Source organism: Passer montanus, unplaced genomic scaffold (genome assembly GCF_014805655.1).
Source record: "Passer montanus isolate IOZ18808 unplaced genomic scaffold, ASM1480565v1 scaffold19, whole genome shotgun sequence".
NCBI lineage: Eukaryota > Metazoa > Chordata > Aves > Passeriformes > Passeridae > Passer > Passer montanus.
This window is the reverse complement of record NW_024366480.1, coordinates 6,633,176-6,657,877: the sequence shown is the minus strand read 5'-3', so window position 1 is coordinate 6,657,877 and position 24,702 is coordinate 6,633,176. Positions and strand designations below refer to the sequence as shown.

General features: G+C 39.9%; 1 protein-coding gene across 9 annotated transcripts in view; it reads right to left on the bottom strand.

Annotated features, from left to right (window-relative positions):
* Positions 1–24,702, bottom strand: part of OXR1 (oxidation resistance 1) — a 260,076-nt gene that overhangs the window by 73,588 nt on the left and 161,786 nt on the right. For 3 of the 9 annotated variants that reach the window (XM_039706079.1, XM_039706074.1, XM_039706076.1), the window contains exon 1: positions 1,531–1,762. The exons of the other annotated variants lie outside the window; for them this stretch is intronic. In XM_039706079.1, coding sequence (XP_039562013.1) covers positions 1,531–1,684 — 154 coding nt within the window. In that variant the 5' untranslated portion in view covers positions 1,685–1,762. Of the gene's footprint in view, positions 1–1,530; positions 1,763–24,702 lie in introns of those variants that run through there. 9 annotated transcript variants of the gene reach the window in all.

Sequence of the window (24,702 nt, the reverse complement as noted above, 5' to 3'; positions counted from 1 at the left end):
GAGATTAAAGGACCAGAAGATGCTAAAGGATTTAGTTGCCATTTTGGTTCTGCAAAAAAGTGTAAGTAATCTTTATCAAAAAGTCTTTACCTGTTTGCAGAGGCCTTATTCAAGATACTTTATTTCACTGCTGAGAAAACAAGCTATGTCTCTATCACTGTGTATGTTGCAAGGAGGGACATGAAAAAAATAAAGAGTGGCAATATAAATATAGCCAGTTACTAATTATCCTTTCCATGCAAGAACTGTGACCAATGCACACAAGGAAAAAAGCACCTACATCTGACTGGCTGCATGGGCATTCCTATTACCTTGCCTACCACAATGAGTAGCAGACCTAGTTTTCCTTCAAGGAAAACAACTATTTTACTCTTCCATAATAACCTACAATAACAAAGAAACTTGATGTGTTTTAATATTTCATTTCAGTAGAGACATGACTTCAACCTCACCTAGAGACTATAACAAACATTCATTCCTCCACTTCACAGAGAGCTTCTCAAAACAGGGTTAAAAAAGGAAAAAAAATTACTATTCCTTGTATTCCTCTATATTTATTACAAAGTACTTTTATAAACTTCACGTTTTCTCTTTCCAAGCAATCATTAGATCATGCTGCTCTTACTAGTTATGTCATGATTTGTTTTGCACTCCCAATCAATAGCATTGCCTCTCTAAGAGTTCGCACTGCATGCTCCTCTTCTGCATGAACAAGGGTGTGTGCATTCACTGACCACCCTCCAGTTTTCAAGGTATTTCTTGTCAATGTAACTGCTCACATCAGATACTCACAATACCTATACCAACAGCCACAACAGCATTATCAAGAAAAGGGGTGACAACAGCAGCCCTCTTCCTCCCAGGCACAGGACAAGGCGTCACCCACTGCTGTCTCCTGGCCGACCTGTTTGGCCACTGAGCGGCAGAGGTACTACTTCTGCCCTCAGCATCCCCGAGCCTACCTCCCAGTAATTCTGCCTCTTCCACAGGAGCACCTGAGAGGCAAAAGCAACCTCGTAGACAAAGGACATCGCCAACAGAGGAGCGTGTGCTCCAGGTGCCTTCCTACACGCGGCTTTGCCAAAACAGCAGGAAAGGGAAGTTAATAAAGGAAGTGTAGGAGTTGTGTCACGGAAAGCAGGAAGACGTTCAGTCGGTTTTGTGCTGTTAGAGGCAGCCGGCAGTGCCCGGCCCCGGCCCATGTGCCGGCCCTTCCCGCCCGCCCTGCGCCCCCTTCCCCCGCCGCCTCCTCCCTCTCGCCGTCCCCGATGCCGCGGGGCACCAGCCGCTCTCGGTCTCCCCGACCGGCCCGGCTGCGAGCCCGGGACACGGCGGGGCCGCTCCCGCCTGAGAAGGGACCCTCTGCCCCTGCTGCTCCCGCTCGCTCCCGCTTCCCCCGAAGCTCGCGCGCTCCAGGAAGGCTCGGAAGGGGCGAGGAGCCGAGCCCGCTGCCCGGGAGGCCCCGGCCACCCGTTGCCCGCCGTTACCCCGCGGCCACCCCCGCGCCCTCGGCCCCTTCCCCAGCGGTACCTGGCGTCGGCTTGGCGGGGCCCGGCTCCCCGCGGCTCCTGCCATCCTGGCAGCGGCCGTGGCGGAGGCTGCCAGGCACGGCGCCCCAGAGGCGGCTGGCGGTGCCGCGGAGCAGGCGGCCGCCCTTGCCCGTGAGGGCGGTCAGCGAGTCCATGGCGGCGCTACCGGCCGGGGGGCGCCATGGCCGGGCCGGGACCCGCGCGCCGCCGGCCCGCGCCGCAACTTGGGCAAACTTTGGGCGGCCCCGCCCCCTTTTAAAGGGGCCGCGCCGCCGCCGCGGGGCGCGGGCGGGGCCGGGACGGCCGAGCGCTGTCCCCGGGACGCCCGGCACCGCTTCCTGCTGGATCGGGCGGGCTCACGGCCACCTGCACAGCCTCGTGGGCTCGCCTGCAGCCCGGGGAGTTGATTGTGTTTCGTGGAAGCGCGGTGCTTTACAACCACGTGCTGCAACGCTTTCTATGAACTTCCAGCATTCCCGTCTCAGCATTCCCAAGCGTGATTGCAAGGCAATCTCTTACTTTTAAACTTTTCGCAGTCGTGAAGATGTTTATCCACTGTAAGTGTAAAACAGGACCAGCGGTGACGCTGTGGCTTGGTGTTCTTGACCGCTCCCTGTCTCCGAGTGTCCCTGCCGGGGATGCCACCGCCCCTGCTCCTGGCAGCCTGTCCCGGTGCCCTCCCGAGAGTGTTCGCCAACATCGCCACCCGACCCAGCCTTTGAACCGACTGGGTCACTTTAGACTTCCAGCAAAACTTACTAGGCATACGCTTTTTCTTTCTTTTTGAAAAAGACATTTGATTTGTGGTATTCATTTGTAGCTTTTAATTTCTCATCCCCATAATTCATAGAACTTTTTAAGTTTTGGGAAAATAAAACTAATCAAAACATGACCCAAGAGTTTCACAGAAAAAGAAATACCTAAGGCATTGAATCTCATTGTTAAGATCTGCCTTATGATGTGTTCTGCATGTATTGGGGCTGAAAGAACAGCCATACAATGACACTTATACCTGTGCCATAGACCTTGAGAACGCAGAACTGTAAGCTAACATGCTTATATTCTAATATGAGTATGATACAATTATATGCTGCATCTAGCTGCAAATGAAAGCATTGTTTAATAAAAAATGCTCTTGTTGAGCCAAATCTATTGTGTACATGCAGAACTGTTGAACAAAGTGCTGAGCTATTTCGACTCCTATTCACTTGTAGCAGCTGCTCAATTAAATCAGAGTTTAATGTCAGCATTTTAGCGTGCTGATTTCTGAGGGTTACTTGATTTAAACAGTACACTCAAATCAACCTTTCTACTACTCAAATCAGTTCTTGCTCAGGAGATAATGATGTTCAAGACTTTTTTTCAAATAAAACATTTCACTGAAAGAGAACAAGAAAATTTTGACAGATTTAGCTCCTCCTTCCTCTCCCCAAGATCTTCCAGTGGAAATGGATGAGTAATCTGTCTGTTCCAAGGCTAGTGAATAAATCTGGAACTGTGGAGTCACTGCATGGTCTAAGTACCACTAGATGTTTAGAATATAAACAGTTCTACCAACCAGATATTTCTTGCCCTAAGCAGTGTAATTAGTTTTCATTTTATGACAGGAGTTCTGCCATGAAGAAGTTATGATTGGTGTTTTGCCCTGCTGATTCTATTTTAGACAAAATCTATTACATCTTTGCATGAGAAATGAGTTTCCAAATGTGGTGATCAGCCCATTTGATACTTCCAGATCAGATGCCCACCAGTATTCCAGCCACATACACACCTCTGCTATTGTATTGATTGCATGCATTTCTTCTGTGGGTTGAAATAGTCCTCTTTTTTTTTTTTTTTTCTCTTTTAGGTTTATGTTTATAGAGCCATAAAATTATTTAGGCTACAAAAGACCCTTTAGATCATCAAGTCCAACTGTTAACCAAACACTGCCAAGGCCACCACAAAACCATGTTCCTAAGTGCCACACCCTCTAGGTATGGCAACTCTACCACTTCCATAGGCAGCCTGTTCCAAGGCTTGACAGCTCTTTTAATGAAGAAATTTTTCCTAATATCCAGTCTAAACTTCCCCTGGTGCAGCCTGAGGCAGTGTTTTTTCATTATATTGCAGTAATAAAGTCTACAAATTCTGATTCAGACAGCATTTTGGTGATGTATTCAAGGCAAGAACAAATTCTTCAGTTAGACTGTTTTAACTATAAAATCAAGATTTAGGTATCAATGCTCAGGAAAGTAACAGTACTCTTTAAGATACGTGACACTCATAAACTACTGATCAAATTTCAAGGCATTACTGTAATACAAGAATTCATATTACACTGTTATTTAATTGTGAAGAATATAGTCAAAGTTACTCTACTTGCCATCCAGAGGGACCTTGAGAAGTGGGCCCATGCAAAACTCATGAAGTTCAACAGGTCAGTTACCCCTGTCCCTGGGTCAGGGTAATCCCAAGTTGGTTGATGAGAGGCTCAGCATGATCTAGCAATGCACACTTGCAGCTCAGAAAGCCAAATGTATCCTGGGCTGCATCAAGGGAAGTGTGGCCAGCTGGTGGAGGGAGGGGATTCTCCCTCTCTGCTCTGCTCTGCTCTCCCACCTGGAGCAGCCACCTGGAGAACTGCATTCAGCTCTGGAGCTCCCAACACGAGAAGAATGGGGACCTGTTTGAACCAGTCCATAGGAGAGCCACAAAGATGATCTGAGGGCTGAAGCATCTCTTCTATAAAGACAGAGAGGGCTGGGATGCCCTTCTCTTCTGGAGAAGAAGAAGCTCCAGGAGACCTTAAAGCACCTTCCACTACAGGGGACCTACATGAGTCTTGGAGAGGGAATTTTTACAAGGAGTAATGGCTTCAAATTAAATGAGGTTGGGTTTAGATATTTACTGTGAGTGGTGAGACACTGAAACAGGTTGCTCAGAGACATTGTGAATGCCCAATCCCTGGAATTGTTCCAAGCCAGGGTGGACAGAACTTTGAGCAACCTGGTGTAGTGGAAGGTGTCTCTGCCCATGAGCAACCGATTGGAATTAGATGACCTTTAAAGACCTTTCCAACCCAAACCATCCTATGATACTTTACTAGATATCATCAATACAAATATCCAGTGGTATGGGCTTTAAGATGCAGTTTCAACTTGGTTATGCCTTAGTTGTACCATACCTGTGCTAGCAAGATTTTTAACTAAGATCTCTGCTCTGAAAACTGACCAGACTTAATCCAGTGTCACCTTAAAAATCTAATGTACTGGTACTTAAGATTGTAGCCTATATTTCCATGTGAAAAGCTTTGCAGTATTCCTTTTTAATTGGTAGGAGCAACATGAACACTCTGGACATAAGCAATGTGTGTCCCTCTTACTATAAAGCTAAACCAAATATAAATGGGTTCTACAATATTTATAATTTTTTACACTTATATTCATCTTGAACACCTTTACAAATCATTGTACCTTTCTGTCCTCAAAATGTCTGGAAACAACCAGGTTTTTGCTGAGGAGGACTGATAAGTCTGTGTTTGATCTCTAAATGTGCAACAAGGATCTCTTCTGGGTTTATCTGCTGGCCTGTGGTATCAATGGAGAAGAGTATCTCTGTAACTCAAGCACTTAAAACTGTCCCTCCAATAAAAAGGAACTGGTCCTACCTGCTTTTATTTGCTTGTTTCTGCTGCCATGCTATGAGTGTAAGCACAAGGATTCATTTGGCAGGTGAATGAACTGTGTGTAAAGCTGATCAATTTAAAAGTACCATTTAGTTTAGTAAAAACTAACTGAAGTTATTTTTATTTTTGTTAATTTATTATTATTTTGTTTTGAGGTTATAATTATCCCCAGTTAGATCTCCAGATCTGTTTGAGTTGTGTGTAAACACCTGTAGAAGCTGCAGAACAACAGATGAGTCTAGGTGGCTGGGAGAGCAGAAAGGGAGGGAGGGAGAGATCCAGATCTGTTTGAGTTGTGTGTAAACACCTGTAGAAGCACAAGCTGCAGAACAACAGATGAGTCTAGGTGGCTGGGAGAGCAGAAAGGGAGGGAGGGAGAGAGAGAGGAAGTTTCATGCCAGCCTCTGTCTTCAGTGCCAGTGTAGATTAGCTCAAAATGAAAAGTCAGACTGTGGCACAAATAGAGATGCCTTCACATTGGTATTATACACAAACCCATGTTCAGTAGCTACAGAAGTGTCTCACAGAATATGTCTGCAGTTATGATGTAATATTTAATAACACCTTATGTTAATCTATTGCACAACCTGATCTTGTAGCTAGATCTCCAAATCCTAAACTAGAGCAGGTAGAAGCTGATTGAGCTGCATCCTAAAAGATGGGAAAGAGAGCAGGGATCTATTTGGTCAGATAGAAAAGGACACAATGGGGTAAGAGTATTTCCAAAGTCTGAACATACAGTTGTATATAAAAGTATTTCATAGGAGAATAAGAAGATAAAACTTTAGCAAGTGGTAGCAATACCACTTCTTCAGGGACAGATTTGCTGCTTGTGAAAGTAAGTGCAAATTGTAGCAACTAATCCAGCAAAATGCCAGCAGATGCTGTTCAGCTTCCTCCAGGCTGGGCCAGTTCACAAGTCTGGTGTGCAGGATTTGGGTCTCTCTCAATGTGTCTTGCCAAATTCGCAGTGCAACCAAGCTGCAGGCAAAAGTGCCCCGGGTACTAACCCAACCCCCTCGCTCTATTTTGTGAGAAGGGAGGTTTGTACATGCTTTCCAAGGTGATAGTCTTGGTGTCAGTCATTTGGCAATTAGTCAGCCTTCATTTGTATATAAACAACCTCTAGGCAAGTATGTAACTCTGGCAGCTGAGCCAAATGCCCCATTTACAGTTCCTTAGTCATTCTGGAGGCACTGACTGTCATGTAACACCATGGGGATGCTGCATGCCTTTGTTAGGTATTCTAAACTACCACCTCTGGTCAAGACACTAACATTTGTGTGGTTGCAAAACCCATAATTGGCAAAAATATGAATTTAAAATAGAACTTCTTAAAAGCCTAACCTCCTTCTTGATTTTTAATTAAACCGATTTTTAGTAATGTAAAATAATTCAGGATTTGTTTGGGTTTTTGTTTCCTTGTGAAAAAGATAAACTCTTAAGACACAGAAAAACATACTGCACTCTATTTCCAATGCTGTTTCAGTAAAAATTGAACAGAATGCTGAATGCACATGCAGTCCCTAAAGGAGGGACCAGAACTCAGGCATGAAGAACTCCCACATTCTCAGGCCTATTTCCCTAGGAACAAACTAATTTGAATGATGAACTATCAAAGTACACAGTTCTAGAAGCAAAAACATTTTCACAGATCTATTTTTGTGATAAAGAATGTTCAATTTATTCCAAAGGGAAATTCAGTGTCAGTAAAATTTTGGGAGAAATTGAAAAGAGATCATCAGTAGGTGACGCTAAGTAAATGGGTGTGTATAAAGCAGGTTCTTCACAGAGAACCATGGGCTAGGTGTGGCTGTTCATAAGGTTTCACAGACCACATCCTCTTTTCAGATTAGGCACTCAAAAAGAAAGAAACTCCCATCTGCATACTAGCTTCAGAAATGGCAAACCTGGAATTTCAAACTTCAGCAGGTAGGGATATAATTCTGATTTTATTAACCAGCTCCCTGTAAGATTGAAATGACATGGGGCCCATTCTCTACCTTGACCACTGATGCTGTTCGCTGTCCAGCAGAAAATGTCACTCTGGAGGGACAAAACAGAATAAATACGGGCAACAAGGGAATTTGGCAGTCCCTGATTCTGGACTGGGGTACTTCAAGTATAGGTTATATTTTGTATACAATTATTCTTGAAATTACACTGAAAAAGACAGGAAGCCACAACAGCATCTCTTTTAGGAGAGGTGTTTTCTTAGTAGAAAACTGAATGTCTGCTGTGTTTGTATTTCAAATAGGGTTCAATAAATCTCTAATTTCTTAAGAAGCTCTACAAAATAAAGGTACCACACATAGACATGAGGTTTCTCCAGGCTGAGGAGAACATTTGGACATCTCAGCTTAACCCTACAATATATTTTAGCATCAAAAGATGCAATGCTCCTTATGTTTAATTTCATAATAGCTAAGTACTGTAACATTCACTGTGTGATTTTGTGGTTTTACCAAGAAGTAGAATACATAAATGTTATAGTTTTGTTTGTTTGTTTGGTATCTAAACTAACCCACGAGAGACTGTAATTAGGACAGCCAAACAAGTCCATTTCACCTTTAAGGATGAAGGAATTTTTTGCTTTTCTAGCCAGATTTCAAACAGCTTCATACAATAATTTAAATTTAGATAGTAAAGATAGAAACACCATGCAAACAAATTGTACAAACCAATCTCGGCCATACTGTAACACATATATGAAAAATGTTAATTGATTCACAAGTGTCCTGTACTGGCATACATAGCATAGTTGGAGGAATTCATACTAAGCATATAAAACCCAGCAGAAGTGAGTATAAATTAAGGGTATTTTACTCCACTTTACCTCATCTTGCAAAATAATTTTATCAGATTTCAAAAACATGCCACATTTTTTTGACACTTTTGGATGTACCCATTTCAGCTGCATATGGTCTGAATTTTTAAAGATTCAGGTAACTGACAAGCTTTGTTGCCTGCAGTTACCCTGCTTCTCTGCAAAATTATAAAATCATAGTCCCCATCCAGCTTGTTTTTATGCTTTTATTTTTCACGAAACAGTGAAATAATTAGCATTACAAAAATGAATATTCTAAGACTAAATATGTATTTTTTCTTATTTTCCCAAAGTATACATATGTTTGGATGTTGAAATTATCCATTCTAAAATAACATGTCAACATTTGTTAGAATTATAGTGAAAACAACATGGAAGTTTTCAAATATGGCCTTGAGAAGAAAGGCACATCACAGAGGGATTTCTTCATGTTAATGGCAGAACTTTAGTTGCAGCTGCAATTACTCAGCTCTTTATATAGACCACCTTATCAAATAAACATGAAATGACCTCCAGGTCTTCAGTTTGTATTTATCTGGTCAGTAGTGGCTTATTATAAACAGACCATTCTGTTCTTACAGAGAGTTATATGAAATTGAATTTGGACTCCAGGGAGTATGAATACATGTTCATAGAGACACCCATGCAGTTTAAGGATGTTTACTAGTTATAGAACTTGCTGAAAAGAGTCAGTTTTCAGTGGACACATCCTCTGTCTTTGTGCCATCAATTCACTGACATTTTTTTTCTTTCATCATGTGTTTTGCAACTGAATGTGGAAAACACTGACAGTATAATTGATGACTCCGTAGTATTTACTAGCTAATCTCGTCCTCCACAGAGGCATAAATTATGCAAATGATAAATAATTGCTTATGAAAGGTGTTCAGAAAATTGATTATTCATCAGATATTTGAATCATAAGCAAACAGTATTGAATTAATCCTTTTTTTTCCTTTTTGCCATGTAAGTGTAACTATTTTTTCCTTAACAATCATTAAATGCTTATCAAGTTGTTAATGCACTAGATTCCTCTAAGGAAGTTGCTCATACTTGCTCAGAAACAATAGAGCCAGATTCCAATTCACTTCTTACACTGACTGACTGGATCATGACAAAATAGAATGTCTCTCTGGTAGGGTACAGTTGTAAAGTTCAGTCTGGTTCTATACAATTACTGAAGGCTAAGCAAACATAACTCAGATTTCAAATGAAAGCCTTGATTCAGAGCATTAACATGAAAAATGTTTTCAGATCAATATCTCAGCACCACATGACTGGCTGTATTCCTCATGTTTATAGGAAAAGCCACTTACTTTAGAAATCCACATTCAGTTATAACATGAAAAATCGAAAAATTTTCAAATTAATAATGTTTTTAAAGTGATATAATGGACTGCCTCTGTCTGTTTGAAGAAATAATTAACTGCTTGTCACATACTCCCATTATGCTTGGTTGGCAACAAATCAGTTTACAATTCAAAAAACATTGTGGCTTTTAGTAATGGGCTATGTGTTTTCATTGCAAACTTGAGACCTGAAGACATCTAAGATACAAGATGCTTTCAATTCTCTAGAACAAAATTATTCTTCTCAGACACCTGGAAATCACAGGCTTAAGAACAGTGATGAGCAGTCAGTTCTATGTAGAAATGCCATCTAAAGTACAGTGATATTTACTAGAAAAATGGGTCCAAAATATCATCAAAATTAGAATCTTAGAATAAGGCTAATGGCAACAGCTGATCCTTTTGATTGCAATTTTTTTATTCTAATAAGAATTATTGATTTTCTATTTTACTTGCTCCTGTTTTGCCAGTGCATTCTAGGATTAAGGATTAATTAAAAAAACCACTGAATTCTGTTCCAGCCTTTGCTACCTGTTTTGTTTTTTGTTTTTTGTGGCTGTTTCCTTTAAGTAAGAATATGAAAGCCTTTTGTACATACCTTTTCCTGAGGCACCTAAATTTGTGCAGGACATTCCTGAAATTTTCTTTTGAATGAAAACCCAGAAGAAGTATGTTGATCTTACTAGGAGGAAGTTCTGCTTTTTCTTTCTTGTTAAATCTTGCTTCTTAAGGAACATCTGGTGTCTCTCCCCTCCCCCACTGGCACCACATCACAAGCGTATGCCTGATTCATTTGCTCCCATAATATCATGTAGAAAACTTGTGGATGGTTATTCACTCTGTCCTTTTGGGGATAATTACTACAATTTATCCTCAAAAATCAACTCCACTAAAACTAAATCATTTGAAGGCTGTCCATTACTGTATTATCCCTGAATTAAGAAACTTTATCCTTTATACAGTAGTGGTTTTTTTTAGATTTCCTATCTTAACTCCTGCATCTCTCTCACATTTTATTATCGTGGCTTTGATTGCAGTCACAATTTTCCCTGAAATGATTTGCAGTATGTTGTGTCTCTTGTGTTCAGTCACATTTCACTGCAAGGCTGTACACACCGTTAAGAACATATGCACATACACAGCTTTACAGATCCTACTTGCCTCTTATTAATCTCCTTCTACTTGTTTAGATGGGATCTTTTGTAGGCTTCATTTAAAATTACTAAAGGCATGTCTTGCTATTTTCCTTGTATTTCATTTGAGAATGCAATATTGTGAACATATATTGTGTACAAAATCTCAGAAGAACAGTTCTTTTCATAGGTAATGAATGGTTATCTGTCAAGGTTTTTTACACCAGTGCTTCAGCATCAAGACTTGGAACTCATAAGTGATTTGACTCACCAGGGTTAAGGGTGAAGCACTAGTGACTAGTGCTTTTTATCAAGAAAACAGGCTGTTGTATTTCTCAGATGTCAAAAGCTAACTCCTTCCAACAATAGGTCCTAATATTAATAAATTATGCTTTGTTGGAAATACATACAGCATACTAGTTTAGTCACGAACCTTAGTAAGACAGCAAACCTCAGTGAGAAGGGAAAAACAACTATTGTCTAACCTTGACCTATTTTTGTATTAAATACAAAGGGAGAATTCAGTTATTTGAATTGGAGCTTGCCTCTTGAGTTCCTAATTTATTTCAACAACTAATCTGTTGTTGAAGTTCTGCCTTGGGTATGGCTCATACCTCAGTGTCATTGAAGACTGCAAGGCTGCTGCAGCAGACGTGCTCTGGAGCTGCCATGAAAACATCCAGGTGTCAGGCTGCAGGACAGCAGAGGTGACTCCTGTGTGGGGTGTGGCCATATGGACAAGCTGCTCAGCCTGGTGGCAGAGCTAAAGAGGGGGTAGAAGGGTCAAAAAGTATCAGGGGCTCTGAGGAGGAGATTGACTGGTGGAGACAGTCTCTGCCATCGCTGAGGAACAGGCACCAGATCTGGCACCACTAGAAGGAAAGGATCCTCTCTCACACTTTCCCTTCCACCCTCCACCAATGGGATGGGGAGGGGAATCAGGAAAGAAAAGAAAATAGAACCCTGGATTGAGATAAGAACAGTTTAATGACTGAAACAAAGTAAAAGACAATAATAATAAAAACTACTACTAATAATAATTGTAATAAAAAGGAGAAGGAGGGAGAAATGTGAAAATCAGGAAAGACAATTGGTGCACAACACAATTGCTAACTACCTGCTGATTGATGCCCAGCCCATTCCCAAGCAGTGATCAACTCCCTTCCAGGTAGCTCCCCCAGCTCATACACTTGGCATGACATTCCATAGTATGGAATATCCCTCTGGCCAGTTCAGGTCAGCTGCCCTGGCTGTGGTCCCTTCCAGTTTTTCTGCACCTCCTCACTGTCAAGGTATGGGATAGTGAAAAGTCCTTGACTCAGAGTGAGTGCTGTTCAGCAACAGCCAAAACATCAGTGTGTTATCAACATTGTTCTCACCCTGAATCCAAAACACAGTACTGTACCAACTACTATGAGCTCTGTCCTATCTGAAGCCAGGACAGGATCACTAAAGCAATTCTGAAAAAAACCCAGCACCACAACCTTCTAATACTTTAGGCTTGTTTTATAGCCTCAGTAACTTTCCTTTTTGTTTTGGTTTTTTGCACAGAAAGCTTTGATGGACTCTGTGGTATCAAAGTACCTCTGGTGTTACTCAAGATTTCATGAAGAAATTAAACTGTAATAATAAAGTTAGAAGGTATCTGCATAAGTAGAACAGTAAAAACTAACAACTGTTTGGCAAATCTGTAGTTCTCTATAGGAGCCAATAATCGTGTGGATACGAATAATCTGTTGATAGCAGTGTACTTGTACTTTTAGGAAGCTTTTTACAAAGTCCTGCAGCAAGGAAATGAAGCGGTTGTAGGACAGGATGGCTCATGATTTAATATCACTTAAAGTACAGTAAGCAAGAGCCTAGACTTCACAGCAGAGGAAGAAAGATTCTCAATGCAGCCCAACAGGGATGAATGTTTTTGAACTTACAGCATTATTAGGCTAAGGAGAGAATAACAAAGTGATGGAGTTTGCTGATGATACTAAATTATGTAGAAAGGTAAAGTATACTGAAAAAGTTAAAAATTTATTCATAATACAAAGCATAAACAAAGCAGCAAGTGAAATTCATTTTTGGTAAATGCTGGATAAAGACCAGTTTTCCTCTAAGTGCCTATGTTTATACATACACAGTGATGAGCTTTATGTGAGCTATACAGTAGAGATTTATGAAAGTGTCAGTCAATAGACATCAAAAAGGAAAAATAAATATGAATTATTAGGAAAATATATAGTTACACTATTTCAAATGAATAGAGATTGGACTGCTGGTCACACTATCTCAAAAAAAAGATGTGATGTACTCAGAAAACGTACTGAGAAAAGCAACAAAGGTGTTGAGCTGCTGCTTTCTAGGAAAGCAGAGAAAATAATAGAATGTAGGTAAGCAGAAAATAGATCAGAGAAAAACTATTCACATTTCTTGTGATAAGAGAAGTAGAGGCACCTAATGAAATTACTATGAAAATTTTTATAAAAGGCAACATTTTGTTACACAACATAATCACAGAAGTCATTACCACTTGTAATGGATGTTGTATATGACAAAACTATGAATGGTTCAGAAAGCGATCATAGGAAAAAAATATAGTTACACTAGTTCAAATGAATAGAGATTGGACTGCTGGTCACACTATCTCAAAAAAAAGATGTGATGTACTCAGAAAACGTACTGAGAAAAGCAACAAAGGTGTTGAGCTGCTGCTTTCTAGGAAAGCAGAGAAAATAATAGAATGTAGGTAAGCAGAAAATAGATCAGAGAAAAACTATTCACATTTCTTGTGATAAGAGAAGTAGAGGCACCTAATGAAATTACTATGAAAATTTTTATAAAAGGCAACATTTTGTTACACAACATAATCACAGAAATCATTACCACTTGTAATGGATGTTGTAATGGATGACAAAACTATTAATGGTTCAGAAAGTGATCGGAAAAATTCATAGAAAGCCCATCAAGACCCAACAAGTAAAAGAATGAAAATGCAAACTGGTTTCTGGAAATCCCTATGCCACAGACTGCCTAAAGCTCAGAGGAAATATCAGCAAAGTGTCCTTTCATACTTGACCTCCTCTATATTCTTTCCCTAACTAGCAGCTGCTGCTGGCTGCTGTGGAAATAGGACAGGAAGCTGGGCATGAGTAAAACATTGCCTTCACCTCACCCTGCCCAGCCAGCCATGACACCACCCAGTCCCCCTGCTCTGGAACCAGGAGAAGTTCTCTGCAAATGCTTTCCTTGAGTCACTTCCAGTCTCAAGAGGGTCACACCTCTGCAGATGGAGGAAGCTCAGAAGATCAGTTCTGGGGTCTCAGGGAGATACAAACCACCTCAATCGCTATGGATTTTGAAGCAGAGAGAGAGAAAAGCTATTATTTTGTTTAATTTTTTTCTCTTTTTTTCAGTCTCCTGAAGTGAATACAAGATGGTGTGGCTTTTCCACTTCAGTTGCCTTACCCAGAAAATTGGAAATCTCACCAAGTACCAGTGTTGATAACTTAAAGAGGAGTCATGAACATAAAGTGTTTCTGGAAAAGAATCCAAATAGACTCTCAGAACATTCTCAGATGTCTAAGTCTTAAGGACTCTGAAGTTGTACTCAACACAGGGAAACAAATGTGAAAAAAAGAAAGCATTGAAGGACAACGAGGAGATTTTGCCAAACAACCTGGGTATATTATATTATAGTGGCTGTAGGCTGCCCTGAGAAGCCAGCTGTGATCTTGGAAGGGCAGGGAATGTATCCCACAGCAGGTTTAGACTTAGCACACAAACATCCCTCTGTGCTGGTGCAGCTGCACTGCCAAGCTTCTGGCAGGCAGGGAGAGGAGCTTGCTTGTGCCCTGACTCCACAGATGCTGCTTTGCACTCTGTAATACAAATAGTTGGCACAGGAGTTTCATAGCACTGTTCCTCAATGTGCAGACATAGGATAAGGGATTATTTGGTTTTCAAAAATTAAAGCTAATATTCAGAACTCAAGGTCTTTAGGAAAAGAGATTATATTTTATGGGTTTTTTTAAAATCCAAAATAATGTTTTTTACTGTCATGCAAAGTTATTTTCAGGAATGGAAAATCTGTTACAATTAAGAGATGAAGTGCCTACAGAAGGAAGGGGTAGTGAGAAAAGCTTGTAACCCACTATGCATATTTCATTGTAAAAAATCAACGGGTTTTTTTAAAATCCAAAATAATGTTTTTTACTGTCATGCAAAGTTATTTTCAGGAATGGAAAATCTGTTACAATTAAGAGATGAAGTGCCTACAGAAGGAAAGGGTAGTGAGAAAAGCTTGTAATCTATGCATATTTCATTGTAAAAAATCAACCTGGAAATAGTTTATCAAGTATAATGGTCTCTTCACATATGACTTACCAAACAGAATGATACTGTACCAAAATAAAGAAGCAATACCCAAGATTTGTTTCCCAAAGTATTATAACATGTCAGAGTCATTATTCTAATAAGGTACAAAATTCTTACTTGAAAATGGTGCAAGATTGAGCTAAAATAATTTAAAAACATAGTCAGAGGGATGGCTTTCTTACCATTGATGCACAGCACAAAGCACTGGGAGCTGTTACTTTGCTTTCTTTAACAAAGCACAGAGACTTGGAGCATGACTATAAATTTTTCCCCAAAATGTTATTGCATGCCAAAATAAAGAGGAACCTGAGGACTATACCACGGAGCTATGATCACTTGTGATTTAAACTTTCAACACTCAGGTGTTCTGACTGCTCAAGCACTTTGATAAATTACCTAGGAACTATCATTTATTTTCTACCAGTTTGAATCAACTGCCACCAGTATCACCTGGTAGAAGGTTACCTTTTACCTTACCTTTCTTGATGCTACTACATTTTTCTCTTGTTACTGATGGGGCACCTCAGGTGTTCTGACTGCTCAAGCACTTTGATAAATTACCTAGGAACTATCATTTATTTTCTACCAGTTTGATACTGCCACCAGTATCACCTGGTAGAAGCTACCTTCTACCCTACCTCTCTTGATGCTACTACATTTCTCTCTTGTTACTGATGGGGCAGTATGGGATAACACAGAGTGTGCTGGCTGCTCTTTTAGAGCACCTTTCTGATAGTTCAATAGTGCAACCAGAGTAACAGCACAGAATTAGCTCTTTATTCTACCAGAGACCAAAGGAATCAGATACTGAATTAGCAGAATTAGTATTTTAATAAATACCATTATTGTTATGACTCTCAACACTTTTAGGAAAAGTGAAGGGAAGGAGACAATTTGGATTTGTTTGGCATTGAGATTGTACTCAGCTGAATGAAAGACATGGATATAAAACAAGCCAGTGGCCCAATCAATTAATAATTTAAACAGATTTCTGTAAACTAAAGTCATGGCTTTCTGATGCTGAAATCTTTTTTGAGAATGATTTTGCTTCAAAGGTGAATGTAGCCATCACAAGTGTGAATTAGTAGGTGCATAATGTATACCCACCTACAATATTTTACATTCTTCATATCCTCCATGCTTCCCATGCCCGCTGGATTAACAACATTGTACCTGATTACTCTATTTTGTATATAATTCTTTATTTGGCCATTGGACTTTGCACCTTCTAAAAGGAATTTTATTTTTTCTGGTTTTGTGAAACTCAATAGTCATAAGCCTTAATAAATAAATATTTATAAATAAATCTGCACCACTTGTTTTCATCTGATTCTCATTTTCAAGTTGCATGAAATGAGCAATTTTTAAATTAAGGTAGTCCCCTCTAAAAAATTAATTTAGCCTCAGTACCATAAGATTTCTAGGCTTTTTACTGTGTAAGTTTATTCAGCATTCTCTACATAGGACATCAAACTAAACACCATTTCTGGTATTAAATATTTTATTTGAGCAATAATTCTTCTAGAAGCAGATATGTATTTTGTTTTGTAATTCACAGAAAAACAGTAGTCTTTCAAATGAGATGTGTAGAATTTTAAACTGAATAGTATTGGCCTTTCTGTGAAGACTAATGCTTTGCCTTTACATTTTGAAGCTAGCAGGTAGAAAACAAGATAATCTCATTTTATATGTTTTCTTATGCATACAGTGTTTACTTATGTGATCAAAAATGTTGAGGTCAATTAGAACTTTGAGACAGCACATTAAAGTTCACTATTTCTCAATAGTCTTAACGTGTAATACTACTTTAAGAGGCATGATGACAAGGGAGCATGAGCTAGCTATAGCATTCACTTTCCAGAGTTACTCACAGTGGATGACACAAGGACTTGCTTGTACCATAAACATTCCCCACCCCTCCTACATGGACTGCATGAAAGCTGCAAAACAAGCTTTAAAGTGCTGCAGGGCCTTGGAGGAGTGGTTTGGCAGATTTTTACTGCATGAATAGCAAAGGGGGGTAAGCCTCTAGTGGTGATATAAACAGGGATTTCAGGAGCACTGTAATGGTGTGTGTTCATCATAACAAAGTGCTACCTGTGACCATTGTGACCAAATGGTCTGGATGTAGAAGCTGTGTTTCCATTTTGTAAATTGGTCTGAATCAGGACAATGGTGTCTCAGTCAACAAACCAGCACCACTGGGTGGTTAGTCTAGGCAATATTCTGTCCTGGGAAACACATTACATCACACATGTTTGATGTCCACAGCAGTGTTTTAACTGTTTAAATGCTTTTCCAATTCATTTTATTACAAGAACCTTCTCCAAGTATCAGCACTATTACTCTGAAGAAAAAGAATTAGGAATAAATTGTGTGCAGCTTGCACAATCACACAAGTCTTTTGAAAGAGGTATTTGGACTTTTGAGGGCAGATTGCCACAGCATATTGCAGATAGGAAAATCTTGCTAAATTGTGTGGTCTGCCATGCCTCTTGCATTTTACAAAGGCATCTTGCATCATGTGAGTGTAAAGCATTCTCATAAACATTAAAAAGCAGAGGAGCTATGGGATTTTTGTATTGTCAAGCAATATTGTCCTTTCCTCCCCCAAAATTAATTTTTCCCTTTCCTTAAAAATATTCATATAGTCAGATGTTAGTACCACTAAATTCTAACACTCCCCTTTAAATGAACTGCTCTTCCAACACTTTTTCAGCCTTGATGGCAAACAGAATCTTGTGGACATTATGAGCCAATGAAAGCATAACCACACTGGCCGGTCAGCCCTGCTGCAACACAAAACACACTTCATAAAAACTATTTTATTGCCATCTACATATGTAATGGAGAGTTGTATTTCTTTTATAACAGGATCTTCAGACAGATCTCCAGTGTCTGGAAGTGCTTTGTAAGCTCCTTGCCTTTTGTTTTACGGAACTTATGTTTAAAGAAGGAAATACAAATATTAGTCTAAGGTTAAGTGCAAATAGATCCATAGGGATGATCTCCAAGTCATTTCTTCTGACTTTTTTTCATACTGAAAGATGATGTGAGATCTCACACAAACATACGTGAAATATTTCACATTTACTCCCTGTTACAGATCATAATGTTTTTAGGATGGAAAAAAACCCTGAATTTCAGTGAACAGTTATCAGTAAGTGCAATAGATTCTCCTTCCATTAGTTAAAGTTGAAGGATCCTGTGAGCCACTTCATTACTTACAGCAGAGTAGAAAGCAATTGATTCTGTTGTACTTCAGTAACTTAAATTCCTCTGATGCCCTTTTTTTCTTTTTCCTCTTTCATGGTTTTCCTTATATAAAACACAGGAAATGTTTTAACTAATGCTATTGTACATGTCTAAATTATGTTTTCAGATTCTCAGTGGGCTGGTTCTGTAACAAAATATGGTGCATTCAGTGAAAAGAGGGCATAGCACAAGTTGAGACTGAGCTCTTCCAGATCTAGGAAGAAAATTCTTGGTTTCTCTAATAACTGATCAAAATAGCACAGCAAGGAGACAGCAGAAAACTATAAGTGACAACGTGTTTTCACATATAATAATAAACAGTGGATTGTTTACTTGGAAACCTTATTCTTTGCATAAAGACTGTACAAAGTGTTTGAAAGAAAGTGTAGGAGCAATCCCCTCAAAAAAATATTACCTTTCAAAATATGGCAGTCAATTAAAACAGCATTGCTAGAAAACAGTAATAAACTGCCTGACTCACCCAGTTTTCTCAAGGATATATTATGCTAGATGTTGTGCATGAAGTACAGCTGTTTTTCAGAGTTACAGTGCTAAATGCTTCATATAGTTTTATATGCTTCATATAGTTTCATTTATAGTTTTACATAGCTGATGTTAAAGATAGACACTAAAGGGCCTGAAGCTGCATTGAGGAGACACCAAATTGTGTATTAGCATAGTATCAAATAGCATCTTTAGAGGCCTCTTTTCCTAAACACTTGGTCTCACTTGATTCCTTTTACTATCAAAGACTGTGTAGTGGATCCTTCAGGGTGGATACTGGGGGGAGGAAACTAAGAACTGTTCCACTCAGAAGAAGTGAAGTCCTGTGGCTTTTTATTTCACTGTTAAGAGGGTTTGACAAAGGGTGTGAACATTTAAGGCTGTATCTTCCATTACAACCCACGGCTATTGTTCTGCAGGACAAAATTTACAAGTGAAGAAAGCAGTTATTTTCCACATCTGATATGATTTCCTGCAGAAAGGGCAAAGTATCATTACATGATTTTCCAAAGAAACGGCACAGTACCATGAGTCACATAGCCTGGATGAATTCCTTATATGTACAGGAACAAATCTTGCATTACTGACCTCTAAGAAGGTACAATCTCTGTGTTAGCTTTATAAATCATATCCTGGACATTTCTCCACAGGGCAGTCTCATGCAGGAATATTGCTTTAGTACAGAAGTATTTGATGGCACTGGTGTAACAGCTTGACTCTAAGGCATAGGACTGTAGTGAAGGTTCATGGTCAAAAATATGAAAGATGCCCCGAGCCAATTTCTTCTGGCTACTTGGGTCACACTCTTAACTCAGCTCTGTTTCTGGGTTAAGAGGAGGTTTCTCTGAAGAGCACAGAGGGAGATGGAAAGCACTGAATGGGGCACAATGAGATTTTACAGCAAAACTCCTGTGGTGCTACTGCAAGTCCTGAACTTTGCTTCTCTTATTCCACTCCAAGATCTTATTTCCAAATGTTAATAAACTGGTTAGTACCCTGGGCAGCAGAGGATTAATCAAGAAAAAAATGAAAGGGAAACATTCTATACTTCTTAGTTGTTTGAAGAGCTAACCCAGCACACAGTAGAAGAATTAAAGAAAGCATTTGACCAAGATTTGTTCGTGCCAGCCACACCTTTTCTTGCCTCCTCACAGAACACAGAAATGCGTGTCTCCCTGAGGACATTCTGCTGAGTTTTGAGATGTAACATCTTGACAGTGGAAAAGTACAAGTCTAAATATAGTACATTTTGTCAAACTTTGTTTAAAGAAATGTTCCAATAGATATCTGTTCAAAAATGCACCTTGCTATTGGCTCCTATGCAAACCCCTTAATTAACAGGGATTCTGCAAGCCAATAATACAAGTATGAGGCCATATAAGTGGCTGATTGTTTTGGCAAGTATTCAGGCCACACAATGGCCTTTGGCTTTGCAGTCATATTTGTCATAGTCTGGAATGTAGGAGGTCTTACTATTTTGTTTTTTTCCTTTTTGTTTACTCACTGGTTCCTCTCCTCTGGCACATAACAAACTGTGTACTTGCGAGGCACAAAAAGTACAGTTAGCTACTTCATTCCCAGAGCATTTCTTTCCATGATGGATTCTAACCCACAGCTCACAAATCTCCATTTATATGGAAGGAAGAAAACCTTGCAGTGAGGAAGCAAAAAGAAGACTATAATAAGTCTTTGAGACATGGAAATTCAGTATCTGAAAAATCTACACTGCGTTGAAATCATAGATATCATAGATAAAGTTTTAAAGGGGAAAAAGGTAGAGCTAATAAAAAGACCACTTTGTCTAGCAGTCTATGCCACCATTAGCATTCCCTCGTTATACAAAATATTTTATGATACCACACATTTCATACTGTCAGGAGCAGTGGAGGCACAGGCACAGTTACTAGAAGAGAAGAAAAGAAGCATATTAATACAATTTTTATTGTTTTTTCTTGGTGCAAATGAAGGGCTCATAGGAGACACTTCATCCTCTCCCCCACTTCTGGTTTTGATGGAATCCCTGATCAGGAGAAGGTGACCTACAGGAAACAGCATGCAGCGGGTAGCAAGCAGGTCAGGATCTCCTTGTGAATAATATCACTTCTCTGGGAAGCCTAAGAAGTGTGATTTTTCACACTTTCCTGAAGCATAAGTCCAACCTTTCACTCTTTCTCTGTGACCACATGCAAGGATTCTGCCTCATCTAAATACCTAGAAAATACTTTATATTCCACTGTCTGTTTTCTAATGTACTTCTAAAGCTACCTACTCCTTGCAGTAGGTTTTTGCTCACACTGTAGAAAGATCTCTTCAGGCACTGCTGTGATACAGTACATACCTACTGGAATGAGAATGCGAGACTGACAAGAACACAAAAATTATGAAGGCACAAGAAAAAATCTCAGTAGTGATGAGACAACACATGGTGCATTTTGCAGCACCCCAAGTTGGAACATAAGGTTTTAAATTTCAAAAATTTTTTGAAGCAGAAATTTTGTCTTCTGCACACTCAGGTGACAGAAATTTTTTCTACTATTTTTCTTTGCAGCAGTGAAACTCTGCTGGAAGATACGGCTCCAATTTCCAGTAGGAAACAGTGTGGTGGGGGATACCCTCCTCCCACCAGGACTTGTTAACACCAGGTGAAGATGCAGCAGGACACAGAAACTAAGCTGATTTTTTCAGCTCTTTTCCCCCTGGATCCTAACCCAAGAAATGCTTAGGTAGCCCCTGATCTGGCCCCTGGCACAAGACTATAATTTTCCTGCTGCAGAAGCACAAACATTTCAATGTTCCCCATTCCTCTTTGGGAACTTCTGTGCTGGCACTGTGAGAAACTCACTGACCTCTGTGGAGGGACTTACAGCCTCCATTGACATGGATTATGAGGAACTGATGCCACATGTGGCAATAACAATGGCACAACCTGAAAAGAAATTCACAAATGCTCATACAAAACTTTGTAAATAATGTAACTGAGCAAAGCTGCAAGTAATTCCATGGCTCAGGCTCTCTCAGTGTCAATGTGAAGACTCATTTATATTTAGTTAAGGCTCATCCTTAGGTTTCAGTCTGTCTTCAGACTGCCTTTTCTTGGGGCACTCTTCAACCCAGAGGCAGTACAGTTCTGGAGGATGGGACAGGATTGGAAAAGATTGCCTGTACTAAAAAATGCCTAGATAAATTTCTCCAATATCCAAAAACATGGGAGCTTTGCAAAGGATTCTGGGTGTTCTAGGTATTTTTCCACTGAGGAATTTCCATATATGGGAATCTTCCCTTGGAGCTACACAAGCCAGAACTTGCTCTGAACTCAAAATGAGGATGCCCAGAATTTTGTTTTTCCAAGGAGTTTATACATGCAGCTCTCCTTTTGTAACTGACCTTCTAGAGGATTTTCTTTTTTCTTTATGAACTAAATATTCATTTATTTATCGGATCAAAAGTTGTTATCTTTAAAAATGCTGACCATGTATTACACCCATCACAAAACATGTTCTTTCATCCCCTCAGAAGTGGACTGGCAAAGGGAAGAGCCTCCAGAATGCACAGCCTGGGGAAAACTGGCCAATAGCCATGCAGAGGTGGCTTTAGAGAAGTCTCTATCACATCAAGTCCCAGCTGGGGCAGAGATGCTATCCCCATCCAGCTGGAAAAGGTGGGGATCACAAGCACAGCTACAAGCTCTAGTTAGCAGCATCAAATCATAAGTAATTTCTTAGAAATGCTCAGAACTCTAAACTACTGCATGGAAATTGTCAGTCCATGGCTTTAAGAAGGCCTGTATGAGCTGTCTGTCCCAAAATCACAGAATTACAGGATCATAGTATAGCTTAGGTTGAAATAGACCTTTAAGACCATTAAGTCTGTTAACCCAGTACTGCCAAATCCAACACTAAACCATGTCCCCAAGTGGCACAGCTACATGTCTTTTAAATACTTCCAAGGACAGTGACTCCAACACTTCCCCACATAGCCTGAACCAATGCTTAACAACCTTTCAGTGAATAAATTTTTTTAAATATCCATTTTAACCCTCACTGTGGTGCAACCCTTGTGGCCACAACCTCGTTTCAGATAGTTGTAGAGAGCAATAAGGTCTCCCCTGAGCCTTCTTTTCTCCAGGTCAAACAACCCCAGCTCCCTCAGACACTCCGTTCCTCAGAAGATTTGTGCTCCAAACCCTTTACCTCCAGTTTGTATCCTCTCTGCTGTGTTGTATTTCCAGCAAACATCTGGTAAGTTGAAGTCCCCCATGACAACAAGTGAAAGTGAATATGAGACTATTTATAGAATATTTTCTTTGGCTCTTTGTCCTGGTTGGGAGTCTAAAGCAGACTCCCACCATGATACTTGCCTTGTTGGTCTTCCCCCTGATTCTGACACAGAAACACTTAACCCTATCCTTACCATCATTAAGCTCCAGACAATCAAAATACTCCTAACATAGAAGTCTACCCCAGTGCCTCCCCTTCCTTACTTCTCCCTTCAGAGGAATTTATAGCCATCCATTGCAGCATTTCAGTTGTGTGACTCACTCCACAATGTTTCCATGATGCCATGAATGAGGGTAAAACATGACAGCTGTTTGTATATAAGACAGCATTGTACACACACCAAAAGACCCCAAGCCACCACACATTTTAAAACAGAAGTTATGTATTTGTTCTTGTCTTGGATTACAAGATGTGGCTGGGAGTGTGTATTCTATTCCTGTCTGTTAAAGGTGGGGTAGTTATCTTCTGTTAATTTGGTAGTTTTCTTTATCTGTTTGACAACCAATCCTCCCTCTGTGAAATATCTTCTCTTAATGGGCCAGTGAGTGTCATTGCATGACTGATAAAATTATATCATCCCATTGTGAGATGCTCTGCCCAGGGGGAGGAGCCAAGCATTCCTATCTGGATATAATCTGAGATTTGGAACACCTCAGTCAGCCTTTTCCACTGGATTCCCAGAGGAGACCAGGCCCATCTACACCACCACCGGACCTTCAGAGGAAAACTCCTCCCTTCTACAGGATCACTGCTCCAACAGAACCACACCTGTCACTGAAGGAGGACTGCAGCCACCATTTAATCTGACTGCTACCAACACCCTGACCAACAGGGTGTCAGGTCATATTCTGACTCTACCAGTAGTTTGTTTTCTTTTTTTTGTATTTGTGCATTTGTATTTTTAATTCTCCTGGTGAACAAATGCTTTTCCTATTCCTATATCTTTGCCCTAGAAACCCTTAATTTCAAAATTATACTAATTTGGAGGGAGGGGGTTTACATTTTCCATTTCAAGGAAAGTTCCTGCCTTCCTTAAACAGGCACCTGTCTTTTCAAACCAAGACATTTCTCCATTTGGCTTTAAGGTAGCAATCACTCCTCCAAGTGTAAATGTATTTTAAAGATAATGTTCTAATTTACTATGCTTCTGAAAGAGTGCTCTGTAATTTCCCAAGTAGAGGGTGCAGATAAATATTCCTGCCAAACATACAGGCAAGAGCTGAAGATCATCTCTGACTCAACTTGGTTGCATCAGTCTGAACCCTAAAAATCCTGGTTTCACTTTCTTTGTTCCTGCAGGAACTCTTGGTCTACCAGAGGCAGATCCTTCAGGAAAGACAGAGTACTGAGAACTTCAGAGTCTTCCAAGTTGTATCTCCTGACAATTACAATCCTGCATAAAGAGACTGCCATCACAATCTGTATCTGCTATATTCTTCCCAAAATTTCATCAGTAATAAAGATTTAAACTGTCAGAAGTGCTTTTGACAAGAGTAGTGATTTCTCCCTGCTCTCCTCCAGTCCCTTTTACCTTCTAGAGAGAAACTCTTCACTGCAGTTTGAATTTGCAGGTGGCACTTCTGATGTTATTTCCCTTAAATATTTGCAGTGCACCTGTATGCCTAGAGATGGGGCATAAGAGAATGCAGTTGCTTTCTCTATGACATTTTTTCTTTTTTCAAATTGTATTTATGTCATATTAATAGAGGATAAAGGATATGCAGAACTATGCAAGGAAAACATACTTAAAAATAGGAGCTGTGGTCCCTTTCTATCAATTATTATCATAAGTAAGA